The 24719-nt window shown below is 43.5% G+C and overlaps 1 protein-coding gene across 1 annotated transcript in view; it reads left to right on the top strand.

Moving 5' to 3' along the window:
* The first annotated feature begins 8251 nt into the window (after positions 1-8251).
* LOC126141640 (uncharacterized) overlaps positions 8252-24719 on the top strand; it is a 448638-nt gene continuing 432170 nt past the window's right edge. The window contains exon 1 of the mRNA XM_049915277.1: positions 8252-8294. Coding sequence (XP_049771234.1) covers positions 8252-8294 — 43 coding nt within the window. The remainder of the gene's footprint in view (positions 8295-24719) is intronic.

Raw genomic sequence — 24719 nt, forward strand, 5'->3', positions numbered from 1 at the left:
TCCTGTTGTCAAAGTCACTTAGAAAATTAAAAGGAGCAACTATAAGTGCAACTGACGTTTAAAAATAACTGACAATTTGCTACCGCTCGCTTACAGTAACTGCTCGGCTGAATGTTAAACTGAAAAAGACTCACGCATCTACCGACTCGTGAGCGTACTACTGCTGCTATAAATAATAAACTATCAAACAGGGTGCTGGCTCAGGCTCTGGCTTCTCAAGCGCGATGACAGGATCTCGCTGCTGCAAACTGGAACACAGGAGCCCCGATTTGCTGCTACAGTGAGGATTGCAGCCTACAGAGATGGTTCAAATGGCTCCGAGCACTATGGGACTTAACGTCTGAGGTCATCAGTCCCCTAGAACTTAGAACTACTTAAGGGGCTCCGGAAAGGCTCAAAATCAGGAAAAGTTCAATTTTTACTTTTTTGCGTTTTCTGAATCTGCAGACTATTACCTTTTAATATATATATAATTTATTCAATTCCGAAGACTACAACTATTTTTAAATTTTTTTTGAAATGTGTTCTACATGGGCGTGACCCACTGTGGCGCTGTTAAACTGCTGTCAAATGGTGTTATTATTAACGTCCGTGTTCATCAGGTACATTTTAGTGATGTGAGATAAAGTATGTGTTGTGGCTAACCTGTGATGGTTCAGTATATATCGCTGGTGTGATTGTCGATTGTTTCATGTTTATTTACTCTGTCGTTATCTCGAAAATATTCGTAATTAATTCTGTTTCTTGAGTCTCTGTTTTGTTGAAGTATAATAATGAGTAAAAGTAAAGTTATTAGAAATCCTCTGAAGGCCTTTAAGAAAAGGAGAAATGTTGGAAAGCCAAAGGTATGTGTTATTACTGTAAATAATAACATTCTAACATGGTACGAGCGATGCTTGCTTTAGACAAGGAACGCCTTCGGGCTGCAGACAGGGCTGTAAAGAGTCTAGAAATACAAGCAAGAGTAAACAGGAGGAGGAACAAGAGGAAGCTGGAGAAGGAGTTTGCAGAGGTTGAAGATAATCCATCCTATGGACCTGGAATGCACTAAAAAGTTAATCCAATCTTTGTCGCTCGATTCCCAAAACCTTTATTTTCTCATACTAATTACATGTTTTCTAAGGATCTTCCAAACATATTTGTTTCAAACTTTCAGTAAATGTTAAACAGTACCTTCTGCATAATTTAACACAGCCTTTTTCCAAAAAATTGTATATTTTCGAATATATAAATAAAAAATTGCAAAAAAATGTTGTGAATTTTCATTACAATTGAAAAAAATCATCTTTAATAACTGAACTAAAATTTTGTAAGATCCCTGTGTTAAGTTGTAGCCCGTATTCCAATAAATAATCTGTAAAAAGTTCAACTTCCTGCCTCAAATACTTTGTGAGGAAAGATGTAATTTATAAGCGTTATTTTAACATTGCAAGTATAGGGCGTTCCGGAGCCCCTTAAACCCAACTAACCTAAGGACATCACACACATCAATGCCCGAGTCAGGATTCGAACCTGCGACCGTAGCTGTCGCGCGGTTCCAGACTGAAGCGCCTAGAACCGCTCGGCCACAGCGGTCGGCCTCACACAGTAACAGCAGCCTTTTTTTTTTCTAGATCCTGCCTCCTCACTACTCTCTAGTTGATATTTATCATCATATTACGTATAAGGAGACCAACCGAATGGCTTGGCCTCTTTCAGTCTCGTATATTCGTAAAACTTGTCTGGTTATTCCAGCAACTGAGGAAAGAATGTATAGTACGTGCCGTGTTCTTTTCGAGACAGTTAAAGCTCACTGACATGCAGTCAATATCTTTTTAATAGCAAAATTCGCAATGCAGCATTCGCCCACAAGCATTGATTGTCGTGGCTTCCATCCCGCCCGAGGAAGTTGATACAAAAGATTCTAACCTAACGTAATCTATCTCCCTTGATACCGTCAATAACCTACAAAGGAGATCGAAAGCTTTGTGACCAAGCTGTCGGCCGATGTCATCGGGACCTCAGGAGACATGTCTGCCAACCTGTCGTCGGTGCCACTGTGAACACGGTCTTAACCCTCTATCGCATGGCATTGTCATTCCGCAGCGAACCGTAAATTTGCGTATAACGTCAAGGCAACCACTCGTATATGAATGTTGTTGCCGTCTGGTAACACACAGTATGGCTGCGTCCAGCTAGACTGTGTTTAGTATTATTGAGTCGGAGAAACAGTTCAAAGTCGATCATCTTTGCTGAAGGACGAGTGTACCTAAACACATGCGAAAACAGCTGAAAGTGTGAATTTCTTCTGCCACTTAGGTCACGTCTAGTTAGATTTTCAAGGCATGTAAAATGATGCTTAATGATAGCATACATTATTTTCCGTGTCTCTGTAACTGAACGAATAATAATTAATCAATATTTTAGGCTTGTTTCCGTAGGGCAACAAACTTAAAATATTGAAGAAATCAAAATTAAATTAAAATTCCAGTGTTCAGCCAGCCTGTTACATAATATATTTTGTATGTCAACCCTACCGCCAGAAATTTTTTTCACTGAAACTGGTTTCGCTTAGCAAAAGTCAGGCAACAGCGAGATAAGGACCCCGTACACAATGAAACAATTTGCCAAACTTTACTATGTTTGCCTAAATATTTCATGTGTACGTCACTGTTCGAAGACTATGTCAAATGTAAAGCGTGCTTTACGAGTTTGGGAGAAATTTTGACTGATGAAAATTTTTACAAGATGGCGGACAGTGTTTGTGTTGATGTTCCGCTGCATATGTTTAGTGAAAAAGCGATTTATTATTCTTTATCTCCCTGTATCGTCAGTTTCCACAGCTATGGAATTATGATCAAGAATAAAAGCAAAATAGCACTGACAGCTATCAAATTGTAGAGACGTCGCATCTTTCCCATCCACATATTACGTAGGAAGAGATTATGAAGAAAACTTAGACCATAAATATAATAGACTGGCCCTGACGTCATTTTCGTGGCTCCAACATCTCTGGGCTGAAGTCACGTGAATGTTGGCAAAACATGGTTGTTTCGTGTAGCGCTTATGGTTGTACTCAGCGGTTTGTCGGGGAAATGGCATTACATTTCACGTGTAATTGTGTCTAAGATAGTGCAGATGCGTTTATTGAAATCTGCTGAAGTGACTTTTATATGTTTTTTACACTTGAAATAGAGTATCACGTAAATTAAAGTGTTGAAAGTGATGCCTGTAAAGTCAGACTCATATTACATTTTGGAAAGTATCTGTGATAATTCGGTTTCAGAAGTAAGTATAATCGTTTCTCGTTCCTACTCATAGGTTCCGTAAGGATGAAAACCGAAGGCAGCTTTGGATACAGGCCCTGAAACGGAAAAACTTTAAGCCGACTGCACATACGCGCCTTTGGTCGAAGCACTTCGCGGAGAAGTGTTTTGATAGGTTAGTTATTATTTACATTGTAAATCTATAATTTGTATTTACAGTGTCTGTCATTTTTAAACCTAGGCTCCAAAATTATTTTCTGAAACTGCAAAGTCTCATCTTTCATCTAAAATATTTTTTTGAAACTGATAGTTTAAACTTTAGTAAAAATAGTGGGAACTGAACCTTTGAAGTGCACCTAAAATTGATACTCTAAAATTGACCTGCTCCTAAAGTAAACAAATTTGACACCTATAGTTGACATAATTCCCATGGCCCATTTTCTTTTATAAGTCACTAAAGCTCGAAACGTGGCGAATACAATGTTTAAAGTTTTGACACGAGCCCACTCTTACTGTTTAAAAGAATTTTAACGACATTTTACTATAATTGATAGTTTATAGTAATTTCGTCCCGCTGCCCACCAGAGTGGCGTTCGATGTATTTGTTAGATTTTATAAATAGTACTTTGAACAAATACAGGTCAAATGTAGTTCTGGCATAATTTTTCACAAATAAAAAAGTAGTTTTTGTTGGAAGCGTTTGGCAGTCAATTGAGAAATGTGGGGAAAATCCGATACAAACATAGGATGGCAGACCGCTGATTTGAAATCCCGCCACGTTTTGCCAACAGTCACGTGGTTTACGTTGGAGCCACACTAGCCCCATAGCTTCTGCACAGCAAGGCCAGTCTACTAGTATCTGTGGTCGAAGGAAGAAAATCAGTATCGTATGAACAACATACAAGCAAGAGTGCAATAAAATAAACTAACCGAAGTTATCCGGCGCTTCTGCATATGATGTAAGGTGTATGTTTCCACGTTGTTGCCGAATCGGCTGATATTCTCACACAAGAAATATTGACTGTGGGAAATTGACAGTTCAGTCCAAGAAAAAAGGGGTTTCTGGCATCCTGGGGATAAAAAATATCATAATCAGGATATAGCTCGGAATCTACGAACTGAAACCGCAGCTTAATAGGAACCCACAACCAGGCAAATTCTTTTTCAGAAATTTTAGGCGTAAATTAGAACCTCAAAAAAGTAATTAGTTCACGAAGTATAGCGTATAATATGCTTAAAGTTACTGTAGCGAACTTTTTTGGATTGTAGGAGGGCATTAGCTGTCTGAGAATTATTATTATTACATGTGTTTTTATGCCAGTAGAGTGGTGTTTTCATGGCTTTAAAGTTTGTTTGGAAGTAGTGGTACATCAGATACTATACTATCGTTCCTTTTTGCTATCAGTTGGTATTTTTTATCACGTAGTTTGAATCTTTGTAAGGATTCTGGTTCATCTTTAAATGTCATTATATGAAAGAGATAACTTCGTCTTTTACGTCGGTAAATACATGTCGTCATTTCAGACAGTACAGAGAGTATTGTTATTCAAGTTACGAACGTTACTCTTTGCTTAATGGTGTAATTTACTGATACCATTTCTGACGAGGTTACTAGTTTGGCTACCGTGTTGAGTATAAAGTGCAGGGATCTATACCATAGGAAAAGAATTCCACTCTTCATATCATGTATTCGTAAAACCTGTCTAGTTATTGCAGTAACTGAGGAAAGAGTATACAGTATTCGCTGTGTTCTCGCCGAGACGGATATAGCTCATTCACTTGCATTCTGTGTCTTTGTAATAGCAAAAGTTGTAATGCAGCACTCGCTTTAAAGCATGGAATTCGCTCCACTCGAGGAGGTTAAAATAGATGCTAACAACCTTTAGACAAAAGATTTTAATCCAACGTAATCTCCTTGATACTGCCAAAAGGTGAGGGATGAGAACGGATCCACTGCGACCAAGCTGTCGCCTCATGTTAGCGAGCAGCTTGTAGCGGTTTTGTGCGCAGTCCATTGTCAGTATCACTCTAAATACAGCCTACTTGCTCCGTGGCAATGTTCGATCGAATGTTCGGCAGCCGAATATCCTATCTGGCATATAGGGTGGCCGGACATGCGGTATCCGGTCAAACAGGTATCCGTTTCATCTCTATAGTCCGATTCACGAAATATGGCCATTCGCGCAGGTCGAGCCACAGACAGGGACTGCATTGTTGCCGGTTCCAAGCGACAGTCGTGTTATGCGCCTGCACATGCCTTGCGCTTGGAGAAAGCTTGTATTCTGTAAATCATGCCCTCACTTGTTTGAGTAGAATCTGTCGCTTACCACTACCATAAGCGCTGAAAATCACAACAAATACACACATCAAAAAGTTTTCCGTCTCCCCGGTTTCCAGAACTCCTGAAGATAGACATTGACTGTGGATATTGTATCACAAACACAGTCCCTTTGACTGTTCAGAGATGTCACTAAGCACGACCAAAGATGTAAACAACCATACATGAGCAGCGCCTATTAGACGGAGGGGGACCGACAGACGATCAGTTCCAGTCATTCCACCAGGAAGGAGGTACACGACTCTTGTTGTCTGTAGTTCAACCATGCGTAGATGGTAAATACGGCGGTTCGATCGCTTCCGCATTGTTACTTTGTGCCAGGAAGGGCTCTCGACAAGGGAAATGTCCAGGCGTCTCGGAGTGAACCATAGCGATGTTTTCCGGACATGGAGGAGATACAGAGAGACAGGAAATGTCGATGACATGCCTCGCTCACACCGCCCAGGATGACCGCTACCTACTGATTATGGCTCGGAGGAACCCTGGCAGCAATGCCACCATGTTGAATAATGCTTTTCGTGCAACCACAGGACGTCGTGTTGGGACTCAAACTGTGCGCTATAGACTGCATGATGCCCAACTTCACTCCCGACGTGCATGGCGAGATCCATCTTTGCAACCGCGACACCATGCAGCGCGGTACAAATGGGCCCAGCAACATTCCGAATGGGCCGCTCAGGATTGGCATCACGTTCTCTTCACCGATGAGTGTCACATATGCCTTCAACCAGACAATCGTCGGAGACGTGTTTGGGGGCAACCCGGTCAGGCTGAACGCCTTAGACACACTGTCCAGCTAGTGCAGCAAGGTGGAGGTTCCCTGCTGTTTTGGGGTGGCATTATGTGAGGCCGACGTACGCCGCTGGTGGTCATGGAAGGCGCTGTAACGGCTGTACGATACGTGAATGTCATCATCCGACCGATAGTGCAACCATATCGACAGCATATTGACGAGGCATTCGTCTTCATGGACGACAATTCGCGCCGCCATCGTGCACATCTTGTGAATGACTTCCTTCAGGATAACGACATCGCTCGACTAGAGAGGCCAGCATGTTCTCCAGACATGAACCCTATCGAATACGCCTGTGATAGATTGAAAAGGGCTGTTTATGAACGACGTGACCCACCAACCACTCTCAGGGATTTACGCCGAATCGCCGTTGAGGAGTGGGACAATCTGGACCAACAGTGCCTTGATGAAATTGTGAATAGTATGCCACGACGAACACAGGCATGCACTTAATGCAAGAGGACGTGCTACTGGGTATTAGATGTACCGGTGTGTACAGCAATCTGGACCACCACCTGTGTAGGTCTCGCTGTATGGTGGTACAACATGCAATGTGGGGTTTCCATGCGCAATAAAAAGAGCGGAAATTATGTTAATGTTGATCTCTATTCCAATTTTCTGTACAGGTTCCGGAACTCTCTGAACCGAGGTGATGCAAAACATTTTTTGACGTGTGTATAATATAAATTCACTAAATAGCTCGCTACGATCATGCTTTCATTTGCTGTAACATTCACAGCAGTGCAGTGTGCGATTTGCAGGGGGGGATGGGGGGGATTTCCCCCCCTCTGCATCAGACCATCCCCTCCTCTGGTTTTATTTTATGCATCCCAGCCTGGGATGTTTATTTCCCATGCACTGGAGTAAAACTTTACATATAATTTTATTTGTGGAGCCGAACACTGAAAGTTTTTAATAAGTCTTAGTATTAATACTATCAATATGTTTCAGTTTTCTGTCATCAGAATAAGTACAACTTTTCACAAATGTGCCTCTACTTTTTTAATTCCCCTCGTATATCTGTACCCGTATGTAGATGGTTTTGTAAATAAGCTTTACCAATAATGTACTTTTAAAGATATAACAAGGGATGGCTTTTCTGATAGTGCATACGCGTCAATAGTGAGATTCGGCATTAACATCTATTTATAAATAGCTGTTTAACCATGTGTAACGCCATGGTCCAAGCTAGTAACATATATAATTCTACTAACCCCCCTAAGACATCCCCCCCCACTGGCAAAAGCACAAATCGCACCCTGCAGCAGTGCGCCCAGGCACTACTGAACGCTCATTGGCTGTCGAAGAATGCTTGACGCAGGTGCGCAGAACAAGCCTAAACTTGACCGCCATCGTTCCTGACTCTGACTGTAGTATGTATGTAGATATAGATGTGGAAGGAGCTCGGTGGTATATGATTAGCTGGCGACGCCACTATCTGCTGTTTCTGTGCATTCACTGTCTTCAGCTTACTCAGGATTGCAAAATTTGTTGATCATTGACATCACTTACCCCCTTGCGTTGTGTTCGGCCGCTGATTTTCACGCAGGCACGTGGTCTGCATGCACCACGAGTGGTTGATTTTGACCGGGAAATCGCTCGCGTAAAACGTTCTTAAACGAAGCAGTTGCCTGTGGCGAGCACGTGTGGTGGAGTGTTGTCAGAACGCGTGTAAAGTCTGGCTGAGAGTCAGTAGCCAATGGAGTGCGGCCGGCAGCGAAGGGTGGGGGGGGGGGCGTGGTGGGGAGAGGGCGTCGCGCCTGACAGGCAGTCAGTACCGCTCCGGCTGCGCGTGCGAGCGGTCGGGGGCGACGTGTTGCGTGTCGTGTGCAAAGTGTCTGCAGACGGCAGCGCGCAGACCGCGCGCCCGCTGCCATGGCAACGGTGCTGCTACTGCTGCTCGCCGCTGCAGCGTCGGGTAAGCGTGGCCAGCTACCGTGTCTGCGGCCTGATAACGTTACTTGAACAGTGTCATTGCTTAAAGTAGTCTATTTCACGGTTATACTTGTTGTTATGATGCGTTCTATCGTGTGCGTTAAACTGTCGCCCTAGCTTGTATAGGAGTGTGTTTGTATGTAATGTATGTGATACATTGAAGATACACTTAACAATCGACTGAAGTAATTGAACTATGGATTACTAAGGATGTTTAATTGTAACGTCTTGTGGCTACTACTTCTGCACTGACAAAAATTAATCACGTAACTACACGAAATTTTTCTCGTTTATTATCCAAGGACTAAACTAATGTAGCATGCCCTAATGTATCTGTATTATATCGTCAAAGCCTCGAAAAACGCAAGCATTAATCGCGATGTCTTCGCCAAAACGGCGTGATGTACTGTACTGAAATAACATTATGACTTGCCAATTATAGTACAACTGCAGTTTTGGAAACTCGTCGATAACGTAGTGTAGAAGCAGCCGCCGAATATCTCCAGTCGCCTGTGAATTTCCTGTTCATAAATAGGGACTTATATAGAATCCTCGGATACGGTGCTATTTAGTGCGCATTGCATAATATGATGCACAGTCGTAAAGCAGATTTCTCTTAATTGCAGGAAAACCCTTCACGAATTTCCGTGACCGTGCTTGCAGATTCACCAGCAAATGTCACCGACCAAATGTTCGAAGGTTCTTGTATAGAAGCTTAGCACACATTCACTTTCCAACAAACCTCTGGAAATATTTTAGACTCTTAGAATTATCGTTTAACATATCAGTATATTCTTCCGAAAATTAACACCAATGTCTTCTTTATATCTTTCTATACTCGTCAAATAATTCAGTTCCAATCTGTTTTGCAAATGGGGTCCAGCCAAAGATAGTTATTAGCAGCAGTATCATACACATATACAGGCTAGCGTCTCTTGTAACAAGAGTACCCATTGATCGCTAATTTTTCACCTAAGTGGTCCGCTCACACCGGAGAAACTGTGTGTCACAGAGTAAACGCATTTCTCTCGCAGGCGAAATGTGCCAACTTGCTATATTTAATAAATTTTCAATTACAAGTTGACTCGTCAGTTGATCAGTTTAGTATTTAAACAGTATAGTAGCATAGGCTGGGGCTGGCATCCATTAAGAAGCAAATGCTCACGAATGTTCCAGGATCCGTCTCGAACGATACATATAGCGAACTAACAGAGGCCAGGGCTGCGGTCTATTACGAGAGTGACTATTCCTTAATGTCTAATCAAATTCGTAATTCCCTAATATCTAGTCAGCGCTTCCCTCCTCACAGTCAATTTCTGACATAAATTTATATTTTCTCCGATTCGGTTCAGAACCTGCTCATTAGCTACCCGAGATTCACATCTGCGTTACTACTCTGCAATTCACGTTTTAGCGCGTGGATGGGGGTTCATTGAATCACCGTCAGACTTTTTTTCCATCGTTCCACTCTAGAAGAGCATGAGGGAAAATCGAACACTTACCCTTTCCCGTGGGAGTTAAGATTTCTCTGAACACGCCTAGTGCAGGAAATCCTTCGTCTCCCTCCGCAGCCTTCACCCTTCATACCTCCAACCATTACCAACGTGACTATTCCTTAATGTCTCTGGATCTGCCTACTCAACGTGTCCTACCTTTTAGTCAAATTATGCCTTATGTCTCTTTCTCCAGATCCGGTTCAGAACGTATTCATTAGATACTCTAGATCCATATATACATGACTACTCTGCAATTCACATTTAAGTGCGTGGATGGGGGTTCATCGAACCACCGTCAGACCATTTGTCTGTCGTTTCACTCTGGAAGAGCACGCGGAAAAATGGAACACTTAATCTTTCCGTGCAATTCCTGATTTCTCATATTTTATTACGATGACAGTTTCTCCCTATGTACGTAGACGCCAAACAAATATTTTCACATTCGGGGGAGAAAAGTTGCTGATTGAAATTTCGTGAAAAGATCTTGCTGCAAAGAGAAACTCCTTTATTTTAATTTCTGCCACCCCAATTCGCTTACGATACCCGTGACACTCTCTCCCTTATTTCCCGACAATACAAAACGAGTTGCCTTTCTTTTAAGTTTTTCGATGTCCCCCGTCAGTGCTATCCGTTAAGGAGCTCATACCTACATCTACATCTACATTTATACTCCTCAAGCTGCCCAGCGGTGTGTGGCGGAGGGCTCTTTACGTGCCACTGTCATTACCTCCCTTTCCTGTTCCAGTCGCGTATGGTTCGCGGGAAGAACGACTGCCGGAAAGCCTCCGTGCGCGCTCGAATCTCTCTAATTTTACATTAGTGACCTCCTCGGGAGGTATAAGTAGGGGAAGCAATATATTCGATACCTCATCCAGAAACGCACCCTCTCGAAACCTGGACAGCAAGCTACACCGCGATGCAGAGCGCCTCTCTTGCAGAGTCTGCCACTTGAGTTTGCTAAACATCTCCGTAACGCTATCACGCTTACCGAATAACCCTGTGACGAAACGCACCGCTCTTCTTTGGATCTTCTCTATCTCCTCTGTCAACCCGACTGGTACGGATCCCACACTGATGAGCAATACTCAAGTATAGGCCGAACGAGTGTTTGGAAGCCACCTCCTTTGTTGATGAAATACATTTTCTAAGGACTCTCCCAACGAATCTCAACCTGGCACCCACCTTACCAACAATTAATTTTATATGATCATTCCACTTCAAATCTCAGATATTTTACAGAAATAACTGCTACCAGCGTTTGTCCCGCTATCATATAACCATACAATAAAGGATCCTTCTTTCTGTGCATTCGCAATACCTTACATTTGTCTATGTTTAGGGCCAGTTGCAACTCCCTGCACCAAGTGCCTATCCGCTACAGATCTTCCTGCATTTCGCTACAATTTTCTAATGCTGCAACTTCTCTGTATACTACAGCATCATCCGCGAAAAGCCGCATGGAACTTCCGACACTATCTACTAGGTCATTTATATATATTGTGAAAAGCAATGGTCCCATAACACTCCCCTATGGCACGCCTGAGGTTACTTTAACGTCTGTAAACGTCTCTCCATTGAGAACAACATGTTGTGTTCTGTTTGCTAAAAACTCTTCAATCCGGCCACACAGCTGGTCTGATATTCCGTAGGCTCTTACTTTGTTTATAAGGCGACAGTGCGGAACTATATCGAACGCCTTCCGGAAGTCAAAGAAAATGCATCTACCTGGGAGCCTGTATCTAATATTTTCTGGGTCTCATGAACAAATAAAGCGAGTTGAGTCTCACACGATCGCTGTTTCCGGAATCCATGTTGATTCCTACATAGTAGATTCTGAGTTTCCAAAAACGACATGATAGTCGAGCAAAAAACATGTTCTAAAATTCTACAACAGATCGAATAGATATAGGTCTATAGTTTTGCGCATCTACTCGACGACCCTTCTTGAAGACTGGGACTACCTGCGCTCTTTTCCAATCATTTGGAACCTTCCGTTCCTCTAGAGACTTGCGGTACACGGCTGTTAGAAGGGGGGCAAGTTCTTTCGCGTACTCTGTGTGGAATCGAATTGGTATCCCGTCAGGTCCAGTGGACTTTCCTCTGTTGAGTGATTCCAGTTGCTTTTCTATTCCTTGGACACTTATTTCGATGTCAGCTATTTTTTCGTGTGTGCTAGGATGTAGAGAAGGAGAGTGCGGTCTTCCTCTGTGAAACAGCTTTGGAAAAAGGTGTTTAGTATTTCAGCTTTACGCGTGTCATACCAAGCAGCAATACTCCTGATGATGGACAAGCGTTAAGTAGGCAGACTCTATAGTAGATCTGTTGCCGTCTTGTAAATGTTCTGCCAATAAAACGCAGTCTTTTGTTCTCCTTCCTCACAACATTACCTATACGATAGTTTCCAGTTATGTTGTTAGTAAACTAGGTATTTAGCAGAACATTACAGCCCTTATATTTGTGTGATTTATCGTGTAACCAAAATTTAACGTATGACCTTACACTTTTTATTGTTAGAGTCAACAGCCATTTTAATCAAATCCTTTTACAAATGGTTTTGATTTTCTGGTGATTCATAAAACGGTAAATGACAGCATCATCTGCAAACAGTCTAGGAAGGCTATAATACCTCGTTGCCGAACGCCAGGTATCACTTCAGTTTTACTCTATGACTTTGTCAGCTACTACGAAATGTGGCCTTCCTGACAGGACGTCACGAATCCAATCGCACGACTGAGACAATACTCCTTAGAAAAGCAACTTGATTAGAAGCTGCTTGTGAGGAACGCTGACAAAAGCCTTCTGGAAATCTAGAAATATGGAACATTCATCTAATCTTCAGCATTTCTCTTTGACATTCCGAAAGGTTCTGTTCTCTCCTTGTGTGTAATCTTTGTGGTACACGTTCACTTACCATACCAATATTTTCACGAAAGAGTTTCTAAAACTTAAAGTTCTACATCTACATCTACATCCATACTCCGCAAGCCACCTGACGGTGTGTGGCGGAGGGTACTTTGAGTACCTCTATCGGTTCTCCCTTCTATTCCAGTCTCGTATTGTTCGTGGAAAGAAGGATTGTCGGTATGCCTCTGTGTGGGCTCTAATCTCTCTGATTTTATCCTCATGGTCTCTTCGCGAGATATACGTAGGAGGGAGCAATATACTGCTTGACTCTTCGGTGAAGGTATGTTCTCGAAACTTTGACAAAAGCCCGTACCGAGCTACTGAGCGTCTCTCCTGCAGAGTCTTCCACTGGAGTTTATCTATCATCTCCGTAACGCTTTCGCGATTACTAAACGATCCTGTAACGAAGCGCGCTGCTCTCCGTTGGATCTTCTCTATATCTTTTATCAACCCTATCTGGTACGGATCCCACACTGCTGAGCAGTATTCAAGCAGTGGGCGAACAAGCGTACTGTAACCTACTTCCTTTGTTTTCGGATTGCATTTCCTTAGGATTCTTCCAATGAATCTCAGTCTGGCACCTGCTTCACCGACGATCATCATTATATGATCATTCCATTTTAAATCACTCCTAATGCGTACTCCCAGATAATTTATGGAATTGACTGCTTCCAGTTGCTGACCTGCTATTTTGTAGCTAAATGATAAAGGATCTATCTTTCTGTGTATTCGCAGCACATTACACTTGTCTATTATTCTCATTGGTAACACATTTCTTTTTCTTTTTTTCTTCAGGAATGGTTTCTTATCTTTTTACTTCCTCTGTCGTATACTATTTTGTTGCCAAAATAAAAAAGAAACTATTCAACTACTTTCATCGCATCGTTTTCTCATCTGGTTTCCGCAGCATCACTTAACCCGACAACATTACATTACTCATGTTTTACGTTTATCCGTGTCCACATTGTAACCTTTTTTCGAAACAGTACCCTTTTTCTTCAGCCAACTTTCCTAGTCAACGACCACCACTGCCGGAATTAACAGTTCATGGGGAAATCTTCGTTTCCCTATTTCTCCTTCCTGTACTTCAGTTCATGTTCCAGTTTCCGCTTGGTTTCCAGCATTCAAAATGGTTCAAATGGCTCTGAGCCCTATGGGACTCAACATCTGTGGTCATCAGTCCCATAGAACTTAGAACTACTTAAACCTAACTAACCTAAGCACATCACACACATCCATGCCCGAGGCAGGATTCGAACCTGCGACCGTAGCGGTCACGCGGTTCCAGACTGAAGCGCCTTTAACCGCACGGCCACACCGGCCGGCTTTCCAGCATTGCTTGCTCAATGTACAGATTGAATAACAGTGCGGATGCGCTAAAACTGTGTCTGACTCCGTTCTCGGCTAAGTCTCCCTTTCGTGTTTTTGACTCATAATCATAGTCAGCTTCCTGTGCAAGTGTAGACAACCGTTCACTCCTTGTATTTTAAGTGTCATATTCACGGTAAACGTTATCATTTCGAACATGTCAATAGAACAACCCTTGTTTTTAGTAGTAGTAGTAGTAGTAGTAGTATGGTATTCTGCCTTGTTCCAGTGATTTACCGCACATTCCTCTATCATTTCGTTTACAGTCACCGAATGTACGCTGCAGTCTTCCAAGTAAGAAACAGGCAGCTTGCAGCGGAGCATTATGAATCAACACTCCAGCCCAAAACTGGACTGTTAAATCACGGCCTCTGTTTTACGCAGTCAAAGAGGCCGGTTCTAGCGAAATTTGTGTGTCTGTCTTAAGGAAAAAAAAGGGGCTGCCCCCATTCTCTATCGACAAACTTTCAGGTGAAGATCGGAGTTGTTTGCTGAGGAATTTGGTAATAACGACCTCTCGTCTACCAAACAATGCGATTTGATATGTTTAGGGCGTTTGCAGTTTTTCTGTTTGTATCTTTCCGTTGTGTTGTAACAAATATCGTGTAGTTGACGTTTGTGGTACGTCGATCGTTTGATATCGTGGCAGCAACGAGTCACAATCGAGTTGAGTACGTGTCACTTAAGAAACATGTGGCACATTAACCTCGCGAAGTGTTTCAGTAAGTAATGGTACTTCTTGATAGGTTTAACTATGTAAACTGTTTCGAGCTCGAAAGTACCAGAGTCATGATATGGATCTACGTACAATATGTTGCAAGAGGGCAGCATGGCTATATTTCTCCTTAGGAATGATTCCGCATTTATAATTTGCATCTAGCGTATTTCAAAATAGCATGAAATCGAAATTGTATAATTGTACTGACAATAAACCAAGAAGCTGACACATGTACGTGGTTATGGAGTCAGGTGAAAAATATTTCTAATGTATGCTGTAGGTTCAAGCCTTGCTTATTCCTACATTTTCCTGGAACTGTTATAGTCATCAGATATGTTTTGGATCGACATATAACTGTTGCAGGAAGAGACCCGACTACCACCAAGTAGTTGCTGCTATTAAGTTGCCTTATTCCCACGCGGCAACTACAGGGCTATTACAAATGATTGAAGCGATTTCATAAATTCACCGTAGCTCCATTGATTGACATATGGTCACGACACACTGCAGATACGTAGAAAAACTCATAAAGTTTTGTCCGGCTGAAACCGCACTTCAGGTTTCTGCCGCCAGAACGCTCGAGAGCGCAGTGAGACAAAATGGCGACAGGAGCCGAGAAAGCGTATGTCGTGCTTGAAATGCACTCACATCAGTCAGTCATAACAGTGCAACGACACTTCAGGACGAAGTTCAACAAAGATCCACCAACTGCTAACTCCATTCGGCGATGGTATGCGCAGTTTAAAGCTTCTGGATGTCTCTGTAAGGGGAAATCAACGGGTCGGCCTGCAGTGAGCGAAGAAACGGTTGAACGCGTGCGGGCAAGTTTCACGCGTAGCCCGCGGAAGTCGACGAATAAAGCAAGCAGGGAGCTAAACGTACCACAGCCGACGGTTTGGAAAATCTTACGGAAAAGGCTTAAGCAGAAGCCTTGCCGTTTACAATTGCTACAAGCCCTGACACCCGATGACAAAGTCAAACGCTTTGAATTTTCGGCGCGGTTGCAACAGCTCATGGAAGAGGATGCGTTCAGTGCGAAACTTGTTTTCAGTGATGAAGCAACATTTTTTCTTAATGGTGAAGTGAACAGACACAATGTGCGAATCTGGGCGGTAGAGAATCCTCAGGCATTCGTGCAGCAAATTCGCAATTCACCAGAAGTTAACGTGTTTTGTGCAATCTCAAGGTTTAAAGTTTACGGCCCCTTTTTCTTCTGCGAAAAAAACGTTATAGGACACGTGTATCTGGACATGCTGGAAAATCGGCTCATGCCATAACTGGAGACCGACAGCGCCGACTTCATCTTTCAACAGGATGGTGCTCCACCGCACTTCCATCATGATGTTCGGCATTTCTTAAACAGGAAATTGTAATTGGATCGGTCGTGGTGGAGATCATGATCAGCAATTCATGTCATGGCCTCCACGCTCTCCCGACTTAACCCCATGTGATTTCTTTCTGTGGGGTTATGTGAAAGATTCAGTGTTTAAACCAAACCTCCTCTACCAAGAAACGTGCCAGAACTGCGAGCTCGCATCAACGATGCTTTCGAACTTATTGATGGGGACATGCTGCGCCGAGTGTGGGAGGAACTTGATTATCGGCTTGATGTCTGCCGAATCACTAAATGGGCACATATCGAACATTTGTGAATGCCTAAAAAAACTTTTTGAGTTTTTGTATGTGTGTGCAAAGCATTGTGAAAATATCTCAAATAATAAAGTTATTGTAGAGCTGTGAAATCGCTTCAATCATTTGTAATAACCCTGTATATATAACTTACAGATCTGTCACAGAGACAAACAGGATTTGGCAACAGCTATTGCAAAGCTAGGTAGCGACACAGATGAGCAACACTTTACAATGATTCACTGATAAAAGTTCTACATTACTTAACTAGAGTATGAAGACTGGCAATACAGATCAATGTTCACTTGCAATGGCACCCCCGTATTTTGAGAAAAATTGGACGATTATTCAAGGCTAAGTGCTTCACAAATTGATCAACTCAATAACGCTTTGGTGCACGTCTGGCCGTTACGCAAGCAGTTATTCGCCTTGGCACTGACTGACAGAGTTGTTGGAGGTTTGCCTGAAGGATATCGTGCCCAATTCTGCTCAAGTGGCACGTTAGAGCGTCAAAATCCCGACCTGACTGGAGGGTTTTGCCCATAATGCTTCAAAAGTCCTCAATTGGGAGGAGATCCGACGACCTTACTGGTGAAGATAGGGTTTGGCAGGCGCGAAGACAAGGAGTGGGAACACTCGCCCTGTGGGGGTCGGGCATTATCTTGCTGCGACGTAGACCCAGGGTGGCTTGACACGAAGGGCAACAAAACGGGGCGTAGAATATCGACGACGTACCGCTTGTTGTGAGGATGCCTCGGATGGCAACCAAAGTGCTCCTGCTATGAAACAAAATGGCACCCTAGACCAGGGTCGGGCAAACTTTGCACGCGGCTCACGAGCGCACAGCGCTGCACGTGTGCTGCTCGCGTGCAGGCGTCGACCGGGGCTGTGGCGACAGCCGGCAGGTTGCGGCAGTGTAGTGCCAGGCTAAGCTGCGGACGTTGATGCGAAGCGAGCACTATGTAGTGAACGTTGTATTTCAAGAAACGGAGAAGTGGAGATTTGCTATCTTTTAAAAAAGTAATGGGAGAATCATTTTTTCTTTGTGCAAAAACGTGAAAATTCGAAATGTTTAATATGTGGCAGTATTTTCGCTGGTCAACGGAAGTTTAGTATTGAAGTCCATTATAATAAATTTCACAAGGACGAGTACAATTTATTGTCGGATTCTGAGCGGATGGGGAATTGACTGAGCTTAAGAAGAGCGATCTGACGATACCAGATGAATCTGTCGTAGTTGGCCGGCCGGAGTGGCCGAGCGGTTCTAGGCACTACAGTCTGGAACCGCGCGACCGCTATGGTCACAGGTTCGAATCCTGCCTCGGGCATGGATGTGTGTGATGTCCTTAGGTTAGTTAGGTTTAAGTAGTTCTAAGTTCTAGGGGACTGATGACCACAGCAGTTAAGTCCCATAGTGCTCAGAGCCATTTGAATTTGTCGTAGTTGCTTTTGTCACGAGAGATCTGCGACTTTCTCTCGTCATCTCTCTCATCTAACTGATTCAACATTTTATGGAGCACTGTTTTCAAGTTTTCAGGAAGACACAAATAATAGCCCAGCGGTATGTGCAAGTTATAAGACTGCGCTTAATATAGCGAGAGATGGAAAAGCATTTGCTGAATTAATAAGTCTCGGTTAAGAGCAAACATCAGTGATGAAAATACGTAACTGTTTTTGTTTGTCTGTATGTAGAAATTTTGTTCCAGATATTAAACGTATTGTAAACTCCACCTGCGATAATTAAATAAAACGTATCGTAGGTAAAAGGTACTCTTTCAAACCATGATTCCTTTCAAGCACTCCTACTAACCTTATTCATTCACTCAATAAAGCAAGCTAGGAAACAAAACGCATTACAGAGGAAGGAGCGGACAGAAGGTATGGTGGGGATGGGAGTTTAGCGGGTGGCCAGCTTGCCCCTGTGTGCACGCGGAATACCTGTTAACTGCACGCGTGCAAGTGCACCGCACACGTGCAGGATTCCTGCCTGCCCCTGCCCTAGACCATCACACTTGGCTGTCGGGCCGTATGGCGGGCGAGAGTCAGGTTGGTATTCCACTGCTGTTCGGGGTATTTCCAGATAAGTCTTCGCCGGCCATCGGGGCTCAGTTCGAAGCGGGCCTTATCGCTTAAGACAGTTCTACTTCAGTCAGTAAGATTCCAGACCGCAGATATGTCTGGAGACGCCCCAGACAGCACTGGGATTCCTGATGTGTTGGCAGATGTGCCAACACCTTGTAGTTAGAGGAGGCCGAAATGCACGCGTCAACTCACGCCGGCTTGCGTTAAGTCTGAAACAGGATACGTAATGAATGCTATAAAGAAAAGTACGTAGCTTCTGGAATACTTAACTTTAATCCATCATTTGTATACAGCATTCTTGATGATACAAGTGAGACTCTCTCTAGATATGGTTAATGGCGCCTTGCTAGGTCGTAGCCATGGACTTAGCTGAAGGCTATTCTAACTGTCTCTCGGCAAATAGAGAAAGGCTTCGTCAGTGTAGTCGCTAGCAAAGTCGTCGTACAACTGGGACGACTCCTAGTACGTCTCTCTAGACCTGCCGTGTGGTGGCGCTCGGTCTGCGATCACTGACAGTGGCGACACGCGGGTCCGACATGTACTAATGGACCGCGGCCGATTTAAAGCTACCACCTAGCAAGTGTGGTGTCTGGCGGTGACACCACAATTCCAACCTCACTGTCACTCACCATACGGCCCGAGAGCCAAGTGTGATGGTCTGGGGTGCCAATTTATTTCATAGCAGGACCGCTTTGGTTGTCATTCGCGACCCCCTCACAGCACGGCGGTTCGTCGACGATATTCTGCGGCCCCTTTTTGTTGCCCTTCGTGGCAAGCCGTCCTGCGCTTCCATTTTCAGCAAGATAATGCCCGCTCGCACACGGCAGGAGTTTCTGCTGCTTATCTTCGTGCTTGCGAAACCGCATCCTGGCCAGCAGGGTCACCGGATCCCTCCCCATCTGAGAACTTTTGGAACATTACGGGCAGGGCCCTCCAATTGGACAGAATTCGGTGCCATGTCCTTCAGAACATCCAAAACATCCAACGATTCTGTCAGTCGATGGCAAGCCGAATAAATGCTTGGGGCCAGAGCTGGACCAGCGCCTCATAAACTTGCTGAATTTGTAAATCTCCTTCTCCTGAATAAAGGATCCAATTTTCCTGAAACTGTAATCATTTTTTCGTTTGTACATGTACATCACATTTGCTCATTTCCATCCCATCCGGATAATTCATTCGGGATGCGCTTTTTTTTTTCCTTTGAGTGCATAATGACCAGTTTGGCTCTTCCTGGGAGCGATAGTAGATAAGTCCTTAGGTACTATCCTATGGTACTATCTTGAGGTATTATACTGTGGTACTGTCTAATTAGTTGCTAATTGCCGTACCACAGTGTGTAGTGGAACGAGGTCTGGGTTACTGAAGTGCAGAACGAAAGTTAAAAAATATATTAATTAAATACATACAGTTTGATAATAAAAATTATTTAAGAAACAAAGCTTATTTACGAAGGTATCGAGTAAATCAATCTACATAAATATAATAATACAACGAGCAGCCCAGGTTGCTACCTAGATATAGGCTGCTTCCGTAGGGTATAAGTCGTAATTACTAGGCGCTTCAGTCTGGAACCGCGCGACCGCTACTGTCGCAGGTTCGAATCCTGCCTCGCTCATGGATGTGTGTGACGTCCTTAGGTTAGTTAGGTTTAAGTAGTTCTAAGTTCTAGGGGACTGATGACCTCAGACGTGAAGTCCCATAGTGCTCAGAGCCATTTGAACCATTTTGAAGTTTCATACTGGCCACTCAGTAACTCCGTCGTCAGGCCACGAGTGGCGTAACGGGACCATCCGACTGCCGTGTCATCCTCAGTGGAGGATGCGGATAGGACGGGCGTGGGGGCTGCACATCGCTCTCCCAGTCGTTATGCTGGTTGTCTTGAGCGAAGTCGCTACTGTTCGGTCGAGTAGCTCCTCAGTTGGCATCACGAGGCTGAGTGCACCCCGAAAAATGGCAACAGCGCATGGCGGCTTGAATGGTTACCCATCCAAGTGCCGACCACGCCCGACAGCGCTTAACTTCGGTGATCTCACGGGAACCGCTGTATCCACTGCGGCGAGGCGGCAGGTTATATAATTATTACAAGCAGGAGAATATGCCTCAACACGTAACTCATGCAGATCAAGACTCAACATTTTACAAGCATATGGATAATATAACTTAAAACAACACTGCGTTACATTACTTTCACGAGATGCCCCGCTTACATTCTAATACCCAAGATATAAAATAACTCATGAGACGGAATTACTAACCACTACAAGACCGAGTGAGGTGGCGCAGAGGTTAGCACATTGGTCTCTCAGTCCGAAGGACGACGGTTCAAACCCGCGTCTGGTCATCCTGATTTAGGTTTCCCGTGATTTCCCTAAATCGATCCAGGCAAATGCCGGGATGGTTCCTTTGAAAGGGCACGGCCGACTTCCTTACCCGTCCTTCCCTAATCCGATGGGACCGATCACCTCGCTGTTTGGTCCCCTCCCCCAAATCAACCAACCAACCACTGCAAGATACTTCTCAAAATATTCTACATAAAATTTTCCCATCACACTCCTTGGCCACCTCAGTGGTCCAGAATGTTAATACAGCAAGTATTAGGGTAAACCGTTTGTCAAGATAACACTCCTCACAGTTTGACAGCACAACATTAACGTCCAGCACCCGCAGTGGTAACAACTTCGTAAACACAAGCCCCAATGTCTGGTTAGGCACGTCAGTAACGGCCACCGCTAAACTGGCGACGCCGCCTGCGAGCTCTGAACACATTTCCTTGTTTAAACCAAACCACATGTGTTCGGAAACGAAACCTCAAATCATCCAGCATGATATCCAGAATTCTGGAGAGGGAATACACTCAAACACAGTCTAGATTAAGAAGGCAACTTTACGTAACAACAGGAAAGTATCACTCGTATTTAACATTTCTTGGAATGCCGTTTACCCATTCACAAGAGATTTCCCCTCCTGGGAGTTCAGCTGTACTCGTAAATACTACTTCAGAGTATCGCAGATAATTACAGTTCACATAGTGCTGGGTGCTAAACCGGATTCTGGTACAAATGCAACCCAACAACCCAGTGCAGAGAACGTGGCCAGAGGCCAGACCACTACCTCGGCACACTTCACTTCCCGTAGCTCCGCCAGCTGACCGCAGCCGGCAGTTTGTAAGTACGGCCTGTATTTTCCTATTCGTAGGCCCACAACAGGCTGTCCGCCCTTGTCCCCTACCACTACTCTTCACAGTAGGCCAGTGATACACTATCAAATTTCTTTGTCAAAGATTCGATCAAAGATGTGATCAAATATTCGTCAAATATATTTGACAAAGATCTTTGACGTGGCGCTAAAAAGGGGTATTACACTGTCATCAATTTTTTTGTCAAAGTTCAAGATGGCTGACAACGACAACTTGTTATTAACCGCAGCAGTTGCATGTACCACAATTATTGCTCTGTGTGCACATGCGGAAGAGAAGCAGGGTAAAAAAAGGAAACGTACCTGGGTTAAGTCGTGGGTTTTACGACAACACGATAAAAGCATTCAACAAAACTTGTTACGTGAGCTTACAGTGGAGGACGTCAAGTCGTACATCAGTTGCTTAAGAATGGATGAGCTTACATTTCTGTATGTGCTTAGTGAAGCGTATCCTCATATCACAAAGCACAATACTCACTTAAGAACTGCTATGTCTGCAGAAGACAGGCTCACTGTAACACTCCGATTCCTTGCTACAGGAGAGAGTTAGGTTAGGTTAGGTCAGGTTTCCAATCTTCTTAATCTATTTTTGTATTCCGGGTGCCTCAAGTTGTTAAGCACCTCATCAGCTTCATACATTTCTATTAATGTTGTAGTTGTCGGTACTCACCAATTGCATTTACTGGCAATGTTTATAAAAACACTGCAGATGACAGAACGCTCCACGTAGTAACATGTCACATTGCAGTGAACAGAAGACAAGTGACTTCTTTGATCAAATCTACAGCGAGGCCCTAGATTTGATCAAAAATTTGACGACATTTGACAAAGTTCCCTATTACACCATCGAATTTCTTTGACAAAGATAATGGACAAAGAAATTTGATAGTGTAATACCGGCCGTAACCGCTTACAGGTAGCGCCACAGCACGGGGCCAGAAACCCCCATGACATCTAACATATGTTGTCAAGTCCCTCACTGCTGGGTGCAGCCGCGTGTTTGCCTATGTCCACTTTTGCTGGAACTACTTGTGTGACGTAGGGCGGAAGTGTAGCATAGTCCCTTTGTGCGCGCCCTGTCTTGGAGCTTTAACTAAGTTGCGCCTGATCGTAGGCAGTTTGGCGGTCTTCTATGTAGGCTGTTACATATTATTTTGTAAAGAGGGCAGCCGCAGCTAAAAGAGTAAAGTGTTATTATTTCAAAACCTTCAAACCGTTTTTTACTAAAAAAGTTCTTATGATTTGATGGGATTCACAGTGAATGAAGACTCCTCAGGCCACGTTAGTTGTTTTGCAGCCCTTTCTTGGAATCGCTACCGGTTACGCACTATTACAGGTGCAGTAGGTACTGGGAGATGAAGAAGCTTGCACAGGATAGAGTAGCATGGAGAGCTGCATCAAACCAGTCTCTGGACTGAAGATCACAACAAACAGGTGCATCATGAGGTGATCCACTGTCAGTTAAAACGCAGTTTTTTGGAATAGGATTCTATGAAAGGGGAACATTTTGTTATAAAAATTTTGAAAGATATAGTACTGATGCTTAATGCTAGTTTTGCCACTGACAACAGCATACAACGGATCAAAATTTTCGATTTGCAGCTGAGCTATAGGACATCGTAGTCTCCCGATTGTTTGAGGACTAATCATGTGAACATTTTTTTTTTTTTTAAAAAGTCACAATTTTCCAGCTAATGCACGTTTGACAAATATTTTTAAGAATTTAATGTTCCCAGTAAAGGACTACACGACGACTGAAGCTGTTTGAAGAGTCTTCATTCACTGTGAAAAAGACGGTTTGAAGATTATTAAGTATTAACTGTGTAGACTGTGTTTCATGTCTTCTGGAAGACAGCAGGAACCAAGTTGATGTTCCCCCAGGCCGACTTATATCAGTCGTTCCATTTTTCTCCAGATTGTTGATGTTAATATGTTATTCCATGTCTTATTAAACGATGGTTCTGTAATAAACCTATCAGCATCCATCCTCTTTGGTTTTGTGGATTACTACATTCTTCTTGTAGTCTTTCAGGGGGAACCCGCCATAGAGAACGCTCTCTGATGCAGTCGAAACTTGTGTTGAGAGCAGGGTGAAAGTAATTTCGGCTTAGGTGCCAACATTTTGCCGGATTCCTGATTTTCACGGTACACTTGGTTCAAATGACTCTGAGCACTATGGGACTTAACATCTATGGTCATCAGTCCCCTAGAACTTAGAACTACTTAAACCTAACTAACCTAAGGACAGCACACAACACCCAGCCATCACGAGGCAGAGAAAATCCCTGACCCCGCCGGGAATCGAACCCGGGCGTGGGAAGCGAGAACGCTACCGCACGACCACGAGATGCGCGCATGGTACACTTGTTACATGGTCAAGTCCCCACTTCATCGTTACCTCGGAGATGCTGCGTACTATCGCTCATGTGCCGAATATAACACCACGTTCAAACTCACTTAAATCTTGATAACCTGCCATTGTAGCATCAGCAACCGATCTAACAAATGCGCCAGCCACTTGTTGTCTTACATAGGCATTACCCACCGCAGCGCCGTATTCTGCCTGTTTACGTATCTCCGTATTTGAATACGCATGGCTGTACCAGTTTCTTTGGCGCTTCAGTGTATAATGTTAACACTCAGTTTATACGATTTATTTAGATTCGTTTCATATGATGCAGTTAACTTGAAAGGGTCTCCTAGGTGAGGCGTACAAACGATGAAACTTGCCTCATATTCCTGGTTAATCTTCGCTTTGTATTTGGTTTGTCTCCAGTTCGTTGTGCGTTTCTGAAGACCCCATTTTGTTGAGTTAGTTAGTTGCATGTTCCGTATATCATTTGAAAGATTTGAACGATGATTTAGAACGCGTCATTTTACAAGACATGTATATGTGATTATTATTGGCAACAATGAACATCTAATTTTTTAGTCCCAATCATGTAACTATATTTAAAAAGAAGGTTGTTTTACAGGCTACCAGTTTGTAAATAAAAATTCGTCCCTGTAATAGAAG

Source organism: Schistocerca cancellata, unplaced genomic scaffold (assembly GCF_023864275.1).
Source record: "Schistocerca cancellata isolate TAMUIC-IGC-003103 unplaced genomic scaffold, iqSchCanc2.1 HiC_scaffold_732, whole genome shotgun sequence".
In the NCBI taxonomy this organism is placed as follows: Eukaryota; Metazoa; Arthropoda; class Insecta; order Orthoptera; family Acrididae; genus Schistocerca; species Schistocerca cancellata.